At 42.0% G+C, this 13,734-nt stretch overlaps 1 protein-coding gene across 2 annotated transcripts in view; it reads left to right on the forward strand.

Annotated features, from left to right (window-relative positions):
- The window catches only part of Zmat4 (zinc finger matrin-type 4), a 379,134-nt gene that overhangs the window by 237,966 nt on the left and 127,434 nt on the right, over nucleotides 1-13,734 (forward strand). For both annotated transcript variants that reach the window (XM_021170888.2, XM_029480293.1), the window contains exon 5: nucleotides 7,829-8,056. In XM_021170888.2, coding sequence (XP_021026547.1) covers nucleotides 7,829-8,056 — 228 coding nt within the window. The remainder of the gene's footprint in view (nucleotides 1-7,828; nucleotides 8,057-13,734) is intronic.

Consider the following 13,734-nt stretch of genomic DNA (forward strand, 5'->3'; position numbering starts at 1 on the left):
CGTTCATACCCTGTGCACAGTACAAACCAGTTACTTTATGTTCTGTCCTGAGCATCTCTGTAGGTCACCTCCTACTTTCTTAAAACATGCTCATACTGTTTTATCTCCTATTGCTATATGGTATTTCAGAATATGGATACCTACATCGCCTATGACGAGTATGCCTTCTTTGTTAGCTTCTGTGACTGTTGTATTGAAATTTCAGATGATATTTATTAAAACATACCCACACCAAGTAAATGTGACCAAAAGTCCATAGTGTCTTCCTTCCTTCCCTCCCTCCCTCCCTCTGTCCCTCCCTTCCTCCCTCCTTCTCTCCTTTCCCTTCCTCTTTCCCTCCTTTTCTCCCTCCCTCCCTCTGTCCCTTCCTCCCTCTCTCTCTTCCTCCTTCCCTCCCTTCCTTCCTTCATCTCATGTACATAACATGAGATGAAGTCTGCACATCTGAGTAGAAGTGGGTCCTCGAATGGTGGCACGGAGTTGAGGCAGGAGCCTGCAGAGGCTCAGAATAGCTTGGTGATGGAGTGATTTACACTGGCAGATGGGTCTGCAGCAGCACTTAATGATCCACTCAGATGTGCTATCTACGTATTTGGGAGAGAAAGTGACAATTGCTGAAGAATTACTATTGTCATTAATCTGAATTAAGATAAGAAAGAAGAAAGACAGTCCATCATAAGCCCTGGGAATGAAGTTCTTTTAAGGGAAAAATGCACAATTTCAAATAATGCCCATTGACAGAAGATGCTGACGCCTGAGAAGTGCATTTGGGCTCGATGTGATGACTCATTTGGCCTATTGGTCCCCAGGCACCACTGGAAACCAGTTGCCATCCAAACTGTGAAGCTGGTCTCACAGCAGGATCTCTGAACTTGGCTGTTTCCTATGCTACTTCTTACTAGAGTGCCCTAGGCTAAGTGGTTCATCCCATGAATGCCAAATTGTACCAATGGCCAATCAGGAATCTGGGGCAGGTGCACTAAGAAAGTAAAAGGGCTAACATAAGTTGGAAGGATTAGCATTGCAGATAAGAATGTCAAGGCAAGAAAGCCACATACTTTAAGGTCCCTGGCTACGCCTCCACGGCACGAGCTCTGTGTCAGAGCCACCTATGCTTTCTTACCTCAATATTTAGAGAATACTGCGAAACAGTGGGGCCGTGAAAAGGAGAAGGAGGGAGGTGGTATTATTAATGATGGATATTCAGAGAGAGTGAGAGGGACAAACACAGAGAGGAAGGTCAAGAGGGAAAGGAGGGATGATAAGAGGAAGAAGGCTGACAGAGTGAGGAAGATTGCCAGGGAGGAAGGTAAGACAGAAGAGAGAGACTTGCAAACTTTATATGCCCCAGTACAGGGGAACGCCAGGGCCAAAAAGTGGGAGTGAGTGGGTAGGGGAGTAGGAGGGAGGGTATGGGGGACTTTTGGGATAGCATTGGAAATGTAAATGAGGAAAATACCTAATAAAAAAAAAAAGAGCCCCTCTCTGGGATCTGGTGATGGAAGTCAGTAATGACCCCTTGCTTTCTCAGCTACCATCTTGTGGTGCCACTTGATGATCTGGTAGAACATTTTGTTGGCTTCCTTGGAAAACCTGGCCCCTAAACTTCTCACAGATTTTTCTTTTGCTAATGTGACATGAAGGCAGCTTTCTCTTCAGAAGGTAGGGGTGGACCCAGCAGGTTTTCCTGTTTCAGCTCTGAAAGTTCCATATCTGGAAAACCTCCCAGTATCAGCCATTTTAGGATAATCAGTACTTTATTAGTCACTTTTTGACTAAAATGTCTGACTTAAGAAGAGGAATTGTTTTCTTTTGTTTTTTTAATTTTTAAAAATTTTTTATTAGATAGTTTCTTTATTTACATCTCAAATGCTATCCCAAAAGTACCCTATACCCTTCCCCCGCCCTGCTCCCCTACCTATCCACTCCCACTTCTTGGCCCTGGCGTTCCCCTGTACTGGGGCATATAAAGTTTGCAAGACCAAGGGGCCTCTCTTCCCAATGATGGCTGACTAGGCCAACTTCTGCTACATATGCAGCTAGAGACACGAGCTCTGGGGTACTGGTTAGTTCATATTGCTGTTCCACCTATAGGGTTGCAGACCCCTTCAACTCCTTGGGTGCTTTCTCTAGCTCCTCCACTGGAGGCCCTGTGTTCCATCCAATAGCTGACTGTGAGCATCCACTTCTGTATTTGCCAAGATACAATTTGCAAAACACATGAAACTCAGGAAGAAAGAAGACCAACGTGTGAACACTTCGCCCCTTCTTAGAATTGGGAACAAAACACCCCTGGAAGGAGTTACAAAGTTTGGAGCTGAGACGAAAGGATGGACCATCAAGAGATTGCCCCACCGGGGAATCCATCCCATAATCAGCCACCAAACTCAGACACTATTGCATACGCCAGCAAGATTTTGCTGAAAGGACCCTGAGTCATTTCTTAATCCAACCAAATACATCAGTAGAAGTGACAATCACCATACCATGACAGAAGGCAGAGACGCTGTCTGTACTCTCAGGTAGATACAATATCAATTAACTTCCCACTTGAAAGTGAAGTTTCTAGAACAATGTGCACTGTTTATAGTCTTTGAAAAATAGGCCATTCTACAAAATGATGATGATTAGAAAATAGTGACTTTCAACTTGCCTAATTTAGTATTTCTTAAAGCAAAAGGAAACCTTGGGTGTAAATCCTTACTTTGGCAAGCTGCTTGCTCCCACCCCCTGCTTAGGTATAAGTCCCTGCAACGGCTTGCCACCCCTTGGCTATCATAACCCACGTTTCCTAAACCCTTTGTGGCATAATTATGAAGAAAAAGGAAATTTTTGCTTCCATCTAAATTTACTTGCTTATAGTGTTGACCATTTACTTACTAAGTGGTTAGTTGTTTCTTTATTCAATGAAAAATACATAGTATACAATACTAACTGGTCACCTCTCATGCAGAGTAGGGTTGCAAGCAGAGTTTCTTCTTGTGGACTAAAGCAGTATTTTGACAGCAGTGCAGGCACTGAAAACATTTTCATCCTCAAATCAGCTGGTGGTTTTGTCAGAAGACACAGACAGGGGTCAAAGGTGCATTATGATTCCAGGTTACTCTTCAAGACAACTCACCTAGGAACCCTCTGTTGAGATGCTGTTGTTCCCTGACAGCTATGTTCAAGGCTTGCTGAAGGATCTGAAATGTGTTTAAGGCTGGGGATGTGAGTCTTCTAAGACAAGTCTGAGGGCTTAATTCCTAGAGAAACTGGACTCTGCTTGGGTTATTGTTCATTGGCTTCAGATCCATGACTTTTTACTCAAAGCATTTAGGCTGAAAACATTTTGAAAATGAAAAAAATTCAGGGATATATATGTATGTATATGTATGTGTGTGTGTGTATGTGTATGTGTATGTATACTGTGCCAGTTTGCTTTTGATTGTGCTCATAAACACCATGGCTAAAAGCCACTTGATGAGGAAAGGGATTTATTTCAGCTCACAGATCACCAGTCTTCATTGAGGAAGTCTAAGACAAGAGCTTTAAGCAGAAACCAAGGATTAGCACTAATCACTGCCTTCCTCTCCATAGCTTGCTCAGCTAGCTTTTACACAACCCGAGTACACCTGCCTAGGGATTGGCGCTACCCTTAGTGGACCAGACCCTCCAGTATCAATTAACAATTTACAAAATTCCCCACAGACATGTCCACAGCCCAGTCTGTTGGAGGCGATTTCTCAAAGGGGGTTCTTCTCTGTAGTTTGCATCAAATTGGCCATAAAAGCTAGGCAATACCATGTTGATACATGCATCACATGTCTTGAGTGTGTGAACCTGGGAAGAGTTAATTAAAAATTCTGTTGCAGTATGCTTCACACTAGCTGGTATATAGCCTATAAATACTATTGCATGACTTCAGGTCAAGTGCTCATACTAAATGAGTCATGGAGAAATTTGATTATTCCTAGTTCTTTCAAAAAATGTTTTTGAATTGCAATGAGGGATTGTGCCTATATACTGGAGAAGGGAGTGAATAAAAATGTATCCGTGAAAGTTTATCATCTCATTTCCCTTACACACATCCACACAAACACACACTTATATGACTAAGATTGCACGTGGTTTTAAGAATTGCCAAGTGAATGGTAGGTATAGTTAGGAAGCAGCTGTCAGTTTAGAGGAAGGGGAATTGGCTCCTTCTCAGGTTGTCAGGGCCTCATTCAGTCCATAAACCAAGGAGCATCCTGTAGAACAGTGTAGCTACAGGAAGGATACAGCTAGGAGCCACATGCCCACTGCTGAGTCAGTTGATGGCAGGCCATAGCAACAACTCCCCAACTCCCAAAGGGTCTTGTTGAGAAAACAATCAAAATTGCTATTTAACTTTAGTAGTATTAATAGATAATATTAGCTACTTTTTTGAAAGCCGTGTTTTTATAAGATGCTAAAATAGATGTGACAGTTTTCCTACTGCTAAGAGAAGAGCCAGCTTTGCTGCTGTTGTATACACTGTGGGCCTGTCCTTTGCTCGGAGATCTAAGAGAGCTTTATTTATAGGTTGTTTTTTTTTGTTTGTTTGTTTGTTTGGTTGGTTGGTTGGTTTTTGGGTTTTTTGTTTTTTGTGTTTGTTTGTTTGTTTGTTTGTTTGTTTTTGTTGTTCTTTTTTTTTGAGACAGGGCTTTTCTCTGTGGCCCTAGCCCTGCTGTTCTGGAACTCTCTCCATAGATTAGGCTGGCCTCAAACTGAGCTGCGGGAAGTACATCCAGAACTCAGTTCCTCCTCAGAGGCTGAGAGGCTGAGAGGCTGAGAGGCTGAGAGGCTGAGAGGCTGAGAGGCTGAGAGGCTGAGAGGCTGAGAGGCTGAGAGGCTGAGAGGCTGAGGCGCTGAGGCTGAGGCTTAGGTTTAGGCTTAGGGTCTTCCTGCCTCTACCTCTAGAGTGCTGGGATTAAAGGCATGTACCACCACTGCTATTTTATGGTAATTTTTAATGAAAATATGGCACTATTTAGGCCTGTGGTTCTCAGCATTGGATGAGCATGAGAAACCCAGGTTAGAGTGAGGGGCTGTGTGAGAACACCCGTGGACTTGATTCTTATCCCTGCATAGTCTCTGTGTTTGGTTGGAACATAGTCTGGACATAGAGATGTAAACAAAATCTAATGTTAAAAACAAAGCAAAACAATACAGCCACTAGTTTTGAGTAGCTAACTCTCCCGGGTTTAAATTTGAAAAGGGTAGGTGAGGTCAGTACTGGATATTTTCTTTTTTTTTTTTTTGGTTTTTCAAGACAGGGTTTCTCTGTGTAGCCTTGGCTGTCCTGGCACTCACCTTGTAGACCAGGCTGACCTCGAACTCAGAAATCCGCCTGCCTCTGCCTCCCAAGTGCTGGGATTAAAGGCGTGCGCCACCACGCCCGGCTTCTGGATATTTTCTTACAGGTGGAATTTGTAAAATATGAAAGTAATGTAAAATTACATGTTGCCTAACAGGTGCTTTGCAATCAAAGCCGATCATTGTTCCTCTTTGTACTTATTTGGTGAGGATGGTACACCAAGCATCGTGTTCCGATCCATGCACACACAGATTTTATTAAAACTGAGAGACTGTGCTCCTCCTATACAAATTTCTATATTTGGCATGGAGTCAAAGCCGTAAATAAGCAAGCATTTCTGCAGCCTGCTCATTGCCACCCAGTGAGCCTGTAACCATAAATATGCCAGCTTAAGAAGAGTTGGTGACCCTGAGGTGTAACTTCATGGCAACCAAAGGTGTCGGGAATCAGGAAGCACTCACCGCTCAGTGGAGCTGAAGCCCTGGACAGGATCTAATTCTGATTCCAGGCTGTTTCCCTGTTGCAGCCTTTGTTTACCTTCACGGGATTGAGAACTGGCTTGAGATGGGGAGATGGTTGGATGGGTGGATGGGTGGATGGAGAGGGTTATACGGTAAGAAGGTGGAATTCGGGAGAGCAAAGCTACAACACAAACAGAAGAGCCAATAGCTTTTCTGTTTGCCAGAATGCTTATCTATCTGAGAGATTCTTGCATGTGCTGTTCCTGCCCGGATGTAGAATATCAGGTATCAAGTAGCAAAAGTGACCAAGAAATCCCTTTTAGCATTCGGTGTCAAGAAGAACAATCCTCCTTCAGAAGTCCACTCTCTTTGGACTGTGAGTGATGTGTTTCCCATTGCCTTGTAGCTGCGTGTCTTCAGAAACTGATAAGGATGTAGGAAACTTTAGAAGCAAGGTGCAATTTCTTTGAGATAGGAGACGGGCTCCTTCCCTTCGACAGGTCGACTGCATTATTTGTGGCTTTCATTAGTGTTGCTAAGTCATGACGGAACGATAGCAGATGGCAGCTGAGACATATGGCCCACGTTTGAGCTTCATTTCTGTATGGTTCTGGCTGGCCAAATTCAGCCGGGAGGCTTTTAAAAAACATTAAATGTATCAGAGCCCCTCCACACGTAGGCCCATTTAGTTTAATCTTAGCTACAACTATGAGGAACACTCAGGATTAAAGGGAGATCGCCTGAGACACTGTCACCATCCACAGGGCTTAGATAAAACTGTCATATAGCTAGTGTGCACTTGTGTACCAGTCGTTTAACTCGAACATGAAAGGAGCCCCCGTAAAACTTTGGAAGCTTGAGAAATTGATTAATTAGTTCTTTAACTTGTCTTTGATGTCCCAAGCTGTTACTTTCCCTCGGAAGAATACCCTAATTGTCATGATTTTGTCAGCTGCAAATCCTTGTCATGGAGACCAGGGACATGTGGAAAGATGCTGTTAAATTGCTTATGACTAATGAGCCATCGAGACTGACTACAAGTTTCTTCCTCCAAAATAATTTGGATTGAAACATTTTCTTCCTATGATTTTAGGGCAATCCTTTATAAATAAAAGAGGTTTTATAAAGATCTTTAGCCCCTGTGTTTGCGAAGCCTGAAAGGGGTTCTTGGGGCGGGGGTGGGGGTCTCAGAAGGAATGTTGTTGGCCTTTAAGCTTAAATATGTGGTTGTGTACCATGCATAACTCCGTCTCTCACCTTTAAACCATTCCCCTTGCTGTCTTTGAAGTCAATCATCTGAGAAATAGGACAGTAACTCCAGGCACACTCATTGTAAGGAGAGAGGCATTTTGTATGTTGAAAGCATACAGAAGTTATTTTTACTTTCCATTAGTAAACTCCTTCAAGTTCAATTCTATTCTTTCCCTAGGCTAGAAATAACTGTAAGTTCACAATGGGATGTGTTAAATTAATAGCTGGGAGTACAATCTCAAAATAGTGATATGTGCCCTTTCAGCTTAGATAAAGCAACATCTGCTCCGAGGAGTGCCTCGTCTGGTCTTTCTGGGAGAGAAATTGTACTTTCAAAGTCAGTGTTAGCAGGTATGGTCTGAAATAGCCTATACCAATAAAAAGCTGACACATTTAGCATGGCTTCCCCAGTTTGTAGCATGCAGGTCAGCTCGCCAATGACTCTCTTTATTGGCTCTTTCCACTTTAGCACCAGCTGACCCATTGAGGGCCATTTATTCCCGGTTGTGCTTCAAGGTGACCGACAGAAGAAGAAAAGTCTTTCAAGATTTTAATTTAAAACTTTTTTTCACAAAGGGACCATCCCTTGAGCATGTTGACATGAAACCACACCATCTTTGATCTCCGCACTTTAGTTTGGAGCCTCTTGTTTGTACCCAATTAAAAATGATCGTTGGCAAAGGTAATTTCCTAGTCTTGACAAAACCCGTGCCATGCTGAGCATGGGCCACTGAGCTGATTCCTCCATCCTGAATGGAAGCATCCGGTCCTGACTCGCTGTTGCTTTCTCCCACAGCCGCTCCTCTGAGCTCACTTAAGGCTCCTCGAGTGGATACGGCCCCCGTGGTCGCATCTCCCTATCAAAGAAGAGACTCAGACAGGTACTGTGGTCTCTGTGCAGCCTGGTTTAACAATCCTCTGATGGCCCAGCAGCATTATGAAGGCAAGAAACACAAAAAGAACGCAGCCCGCGTTGCCTTGCTAGAGCAGCTTGGAACATCTCTGGATCTGGGGGAACTGAGAGGTAAGAGAAGTCCCTTAATTGTTTGTCCCAAACCAGGCTTTTGGCAAAAGCCTTGCGTTTTTTTTTTTTTTTGTTGTTGTTGTTGTTGTTTTTTCTTTTTGTTTTTTGTTTTTTGTTTTTTCCATAGCAGAATAATGATTGTTAGTGCATTAACTCTTAAGGATGGTGTCAGCATGTTAGCATTTCTTCTAGGCTCTGCCCAACAGTTACCTAGCAACAGCTAGGTAGGACCCTGGCTTGATATAAAAGGACTGGCACTCTAGCCTCTCCCTCTCCCTCTCCCTCTTCCTCTCCCTCCCCCTTCCCCCAATAAATTTATCTTCATTTTATATTAGACTCGTCATATGGCTGGTACCCACTAAGGTAAGGTACCATCGTATGGCATGGGCTGGCTAAGGCACCCCCTTCTGCCTCATCATACCGCATTTTACAAAACATCAGATGGGACTCTCTCGAAGGAATGGATATGAAAGGACATGAGCAGTGGCTGGCTTTAGCTTGACTTTTAAGACCATCTCTGTTTCCATATTTGTATTGACTCCCTTTCAGATCAAAGGTGGGCATCTATGAACCATGGCTTTCTTTCTGTTTGCGTTTAATCCCTTCTCTGGTGAGAGCTTTTGGAGATGAGCAGAAGAGAAGCTGAAGGTCAGCAGTGGTGCCTTATGTAAGCTTGTGTGCTATTCTGCATCCAGACAAATAAAGCAATGGTGTGCCATGTGGCCCACTACAGCCACTGCCTGCCTCCTGCCCCCAGGTCTCTAGACTGCTGGAAAGCATTTGAAGTTCATGTGGCTTGGTTGTTATTGATGCTATAGCAGAGGCTTGGATAGTATAGGGTAGCAAGGAGTGCTGTGGGTACCTTAGTGGCCATAACCAATTTAGGGGACTCAGTGAGATATTTTACCCTCAATGATCATTTGAGCATTTTTTGATTACATAATACTTTATCTGCCTGATATAGGTAGTGTAGAAACAGAACAAAATTTCATACTATATATGATGTTTTGCTCAGAAAAAAAGATGCCGTGTAAAGTACTGTTGATCTCATGTTTCTCAGCCTGATAGATTGTGTTTCAGATGTGGTTTTACAAGCTGGACAGGAGACCAGCAATAATAACACTTGTGAGCTGTAAAGTACCAAATTTACAACCAGTCTTGAGAAGGCAACCTGCATTCCATTGGGTTCTGCAAGAAGAACTAATGCTTTTAGTGCCCCAAGCTGGTATTAGACCCTGAAGTGGGATGCTTCGGGCAGTAAATGGCTTTAGGTGACTCTTAATCACAGAAGTGGGATCAAAGGTCACAATGTGATATGAGCTAAGGTCATTGAGGAAGGCTTTGCTGAGGAAATGGACTTGAGTTGGAGCCAGATGTATGAGCTAGCAAGAAGGCTATATGAGCAAAATCATGTGTGTGCCAAGAAGCAGGACACATAAGCAGGGAACAGGGCTCCATGCACCCCCTGGAAGATTCACAGCCTGTGGTGTGGATTTAAGTTCCAGGGCCCAGGATGCACCTGCCAAGCTGTGGTTGAGACTGATTCTTCCTTAATGGTTGAACAGTGACTAAGAACAAACACACACAAGTACTTTGCTTAATTTCTTGTGCCGTTTCTGGTTACAGAAAAACCTGTGTCCATCCTTACTGTGCAGTCTATCAGCTAACTTCATATTGTAGAAGGTTTCAGTCAATGGCACTGCTGCATTTTGTTGGAGTTTCTGGTGTTAACATCTTTCTCTGTTTTTAAATTAGAAGAATCATAAAGAATGTATTATGAAAATTATTCAATCAGGGACCTTGTATAAATGAGGAGTGGAGAATTGTGGGCCAGCTCTTTTTGGTTTATTTTTGGTTTTGTTTGACATTTTCTTGTTATTCATTCAGCAATTATTGAGCAACTATTATTTCTTCCCATAAGCTAGATGCTTTGAACTTGCACATCCATAAGAAGAACTGACAAGAGAGCCAGATTTCAAGTTGCTAACAAGCTATAAGAAGAATAGGAAGAAATAATTTTTAAAAAAGAAAGAGAGGAAGAATGAGACAGAGATGTCTCCCCATAGCTGAGGGCCATTCCACAAAGCTGCTATTAGTGGCAGTTAACAAGTCGGCTCTTCTGGCTCCTTCATAGCAGGGCACTGAAAGAGAAAAATGAGAATATATTTATTGTCTGTGCCAGATACCATGACACGAAGAAGAATTATTCCCATAGTACATTCTTCTTGTCTAGTTTGAATTATCTACACTGCATCTTTTATGTGCAACTACATCTTAATGACTTGGGCAGCGGATTCTCTTGCACTAGAGTGGCTTGTTTTTAGTATGGAAGACAAAAGGATGCTCTTTGACTTGGTACCGCTATCTGACTGTGACTCACTAGCATAAGGAACACTGTCCTTGGATCCACCTTTTCAGTCATGCCAGTTGATGCTTTGATATATATTTATGCAAATGTTCCATACTGCAGACCATGGAGGAATAAAGCAACCTTGGGAAATTGTCAGTCTTTAAAAGATGCACATATACATACTATTTTTGACATAACCATAAATCATGATTAATTAATAAGGCAAAAATGCATTGGAAGTACAGACATGTCCTAACTTAAAAAAAAAAAGGTATGGGGTGGTGGTGGAACATGTCTTTAATTCTAGCACTTGGGAAGCAAAAGCAAGTGGATCATTGTGAGGTTTGAGGTCAGCTAAAGAGGGTGCTAGGGCAGATAGGCTCTCTCTCTCTCTCTCTCTCTCTCTCTCTCTCTCTCTCTCTCTCTCTCTCTCACACACACACACACACACACACACACACACACACACGGCTCCAGGAAGATGGAGGATGCTGGCAGTCTTGCCTTTTCCTCTCATCGCCTGTTCCTCATGGTTTTAAATGCCATCGTTATGGCTTGCCTTCCTTCCTTTCTCCCTTTCTTCCTCTCTTTCTTTTTTAAAAATTATTTCTTCCTATTCTTCTTATAGCTTGTTAGCAACTTGAAATCTGGCTCTCTTGTCAGTTCTTCTTATGGATGTGCAAGTTCAAAGCATCTAGCTTATGGGAAGAAATAATAGTTGCTCAATAATTGCTGAATGAATAACAAGAAAATGTCAAACAAAACCAAAAATAAACCAAAAAGAGCTGGCCCACAATTCTCCACTCCTCATTTATACAAGGTCCTTGATTGAATAATTTTCATAATACATTCTTTATGATTCTTCTAATTTAAAAAATTATGTAGGGCTGGTGAGATGGCTCAGTGGGTAAGAGCACCCGACTGCTCTTCCAAAGGTCCAGAGTTCAAATCCCAGCAACCACATGGTGGCTCACAACCATCCACAACGAGATCTGGCACCCTCTTCTGGAGTGTCTGAAGACAGCTACAGTGTACTTACATATAATAAATAAATAAACCTTTTTAAAAAATGATGTATATTTTTATATACAGCTAAATGTGCAGATACTAAAGTGTTAATGCTTTTCTGAGTTTTGACAGTGCAAGTACTTGAATAATTCATATTCCTGTGATCATATGGGGCTTCTTTATCTCCTGAGAAATGTCTGCATATTCCTGGTCAGCCCCACTCTTCTGACCCCCCACATGCACCACACACATGAACATAACCACTCACATAATCCTTGTTTACACCTGTGACCTAAGATGTTCTTGTCCATTTTTTTCCTAGAAGCTTATAGTTTTCATTATTATGTCTCATATTATAGTAGATCTCAAATTAACTTTTTGCAAAGTTTGAGGTAGGGGGTTGAAATTAATTTCATTTGCATTCATTGTGCAACATTCACAAAAACTTGGTTAAATATTTAGTTTTTATTCCTGAATTGCCTTGAATTATTTTGTTGAAAATATGGGGTTTTTAATTTTAATTTTTATTTTTTACGTTTTGAGCTGGAGAGATAGCTCGGCAGTTAAGAGCACTTGCTCTTCTTGCAGAGGGTTTGGGTTTGGTTCTAGCATCCACATGGTGGCTCATAACCTCTGACACTCCAGTTCCAAGTACTCCAACTCTCTCTTCTGGCCTCTGAAAATGTTGCATACCCACGCTGCTAGCAAAACACCCAGACATAAATAAACTCCCTTTTTAAAGAGGAAAATCCATGGTTTGTGTGTTTATTTCTGCACATGCGTGTTTTTCAGAGACCCCCATGGCCTTCCACACTATGCTGCTTGTTTAGCATTGGGACAATCCTGAAGGTAGGGACTTCATGGTCTCCAGCTTGAAGATAGTGTGGCTATTCTAACTCCTTTGCATTCTGTACAAATGTCAGAATCAGCTTTTCAGTCTGTAGGCAGGAAGCTATCTGGACTGTTGAGTGAGATTAAATGACGTGCAAATCAGTGGGGGGTGGCGGGGATTAAATTATTCAAAGCATAGAATCATGTGATCTGTGAATACTTTCTCTAGTCTTGTGACTTTAAGGCCTGTCAATGATGTTTTAGAGTCAGGGCAATCCTTTTATGCATCATTTGTTCAATTCATGGTGACTATTTGCTGTTGCCTAACCTATTACAACGTACATATATAATAACCTCATTTGAAGTGTTTGCTGATAACATTTAGAGACTTTTTTTTACATTGACCTTAATTTCTATGACTTATACATAATTTTGATGTTATTTTCATATAATTAAAATATAAATAATGTGCACTTAGTGCTGTTTTGGGCGTTCCTTGTATGTTGTCACTGGAAACTGTACAACCGCACCATTCTGGCTCTTATGGCCTCATTTAACAGGTAAAAACTTTCAAGGAAAAATTTCTACAGACTAACAAAGCATTAGAAGTAAGATTGGCTTAAACATTAATTAGTGTGTACAGTCAAGTATTGACTCTGGTGTTATTGGCTCCAAGAAAACAAATGATAGCTTCTCCACGTCTGAATTACAATTTAACAAGGGAAACCCATCTCTCTTCCAGAACATGAACCCTACTATAAAAACAGCTATCGGAACATGGAATTATGAAACTTAATGGTTGGAAGCTACTCTAGAGTTTTTCTTTACGGTTTAATCTCTTTGTGCTGGCATAAAACATGTAGAGAAGGTACTTTCCTATTTAGAAATAGTGGCGATGTAAATTCTGAAACCATGACTACTTGTGTATAGAATATTCATTTTATGCACCTTAATAATTCCTTTAAAAGCTTCAGAATGAGACAAAGCCCAGGTTTATTTGTTGTTTTAGAGGACTCTAGATTCTTCTGCTGTAATTCTGTCTGAAGACACAGCTTTCGAGTGCATTTGAAAATTTAATAATGCTCCCAAGAACCAAAAGATTAATAGCCCTGTAAGACACATTAAATATCATTGAATTATACATGCCCTTTCTTTCTACAGACCAAGACTCAAGACTCAGGTATAGAGCTTTAAACAGCTTGTTTTCCTCTGGCCTGTTACTAAAGGTATAGGTCGAGGTTCCCTTACCACAAGTGTTCCCATCTTCCTGAGTCAGCACCTCCTGCTTGCAGATGCACTCATCTCCCTGACTCAGCACCTTCTTCTGCAGGTGTAGCCATCTCTGTGGCTCAGCACCTCCTGCTTGCAGGTGTATCCATCCCCATGACTCAGCATCTCCTATTGCAGGTACACCCATGTCCCTGATTCAGCATCTCCTATTGCAGGTGCACACATCTCTGTGACTCAGCATCTCCTATTGCAGGTGCAC

This window comes from Mus caroli, chromosome 8 (genome assembly GCF_900094665.2).
Source record: "Mus caroli chromosome 8, CAROLI_EIJ_v1.1, whole genome shotgun sequence".
NCBI classification, from domain to species: domain Eukaryota; kingdom Metazoa; phylum Chordata; class Mammalia; order Rodentia; family Muridae; genus Mus; species Mus caroli.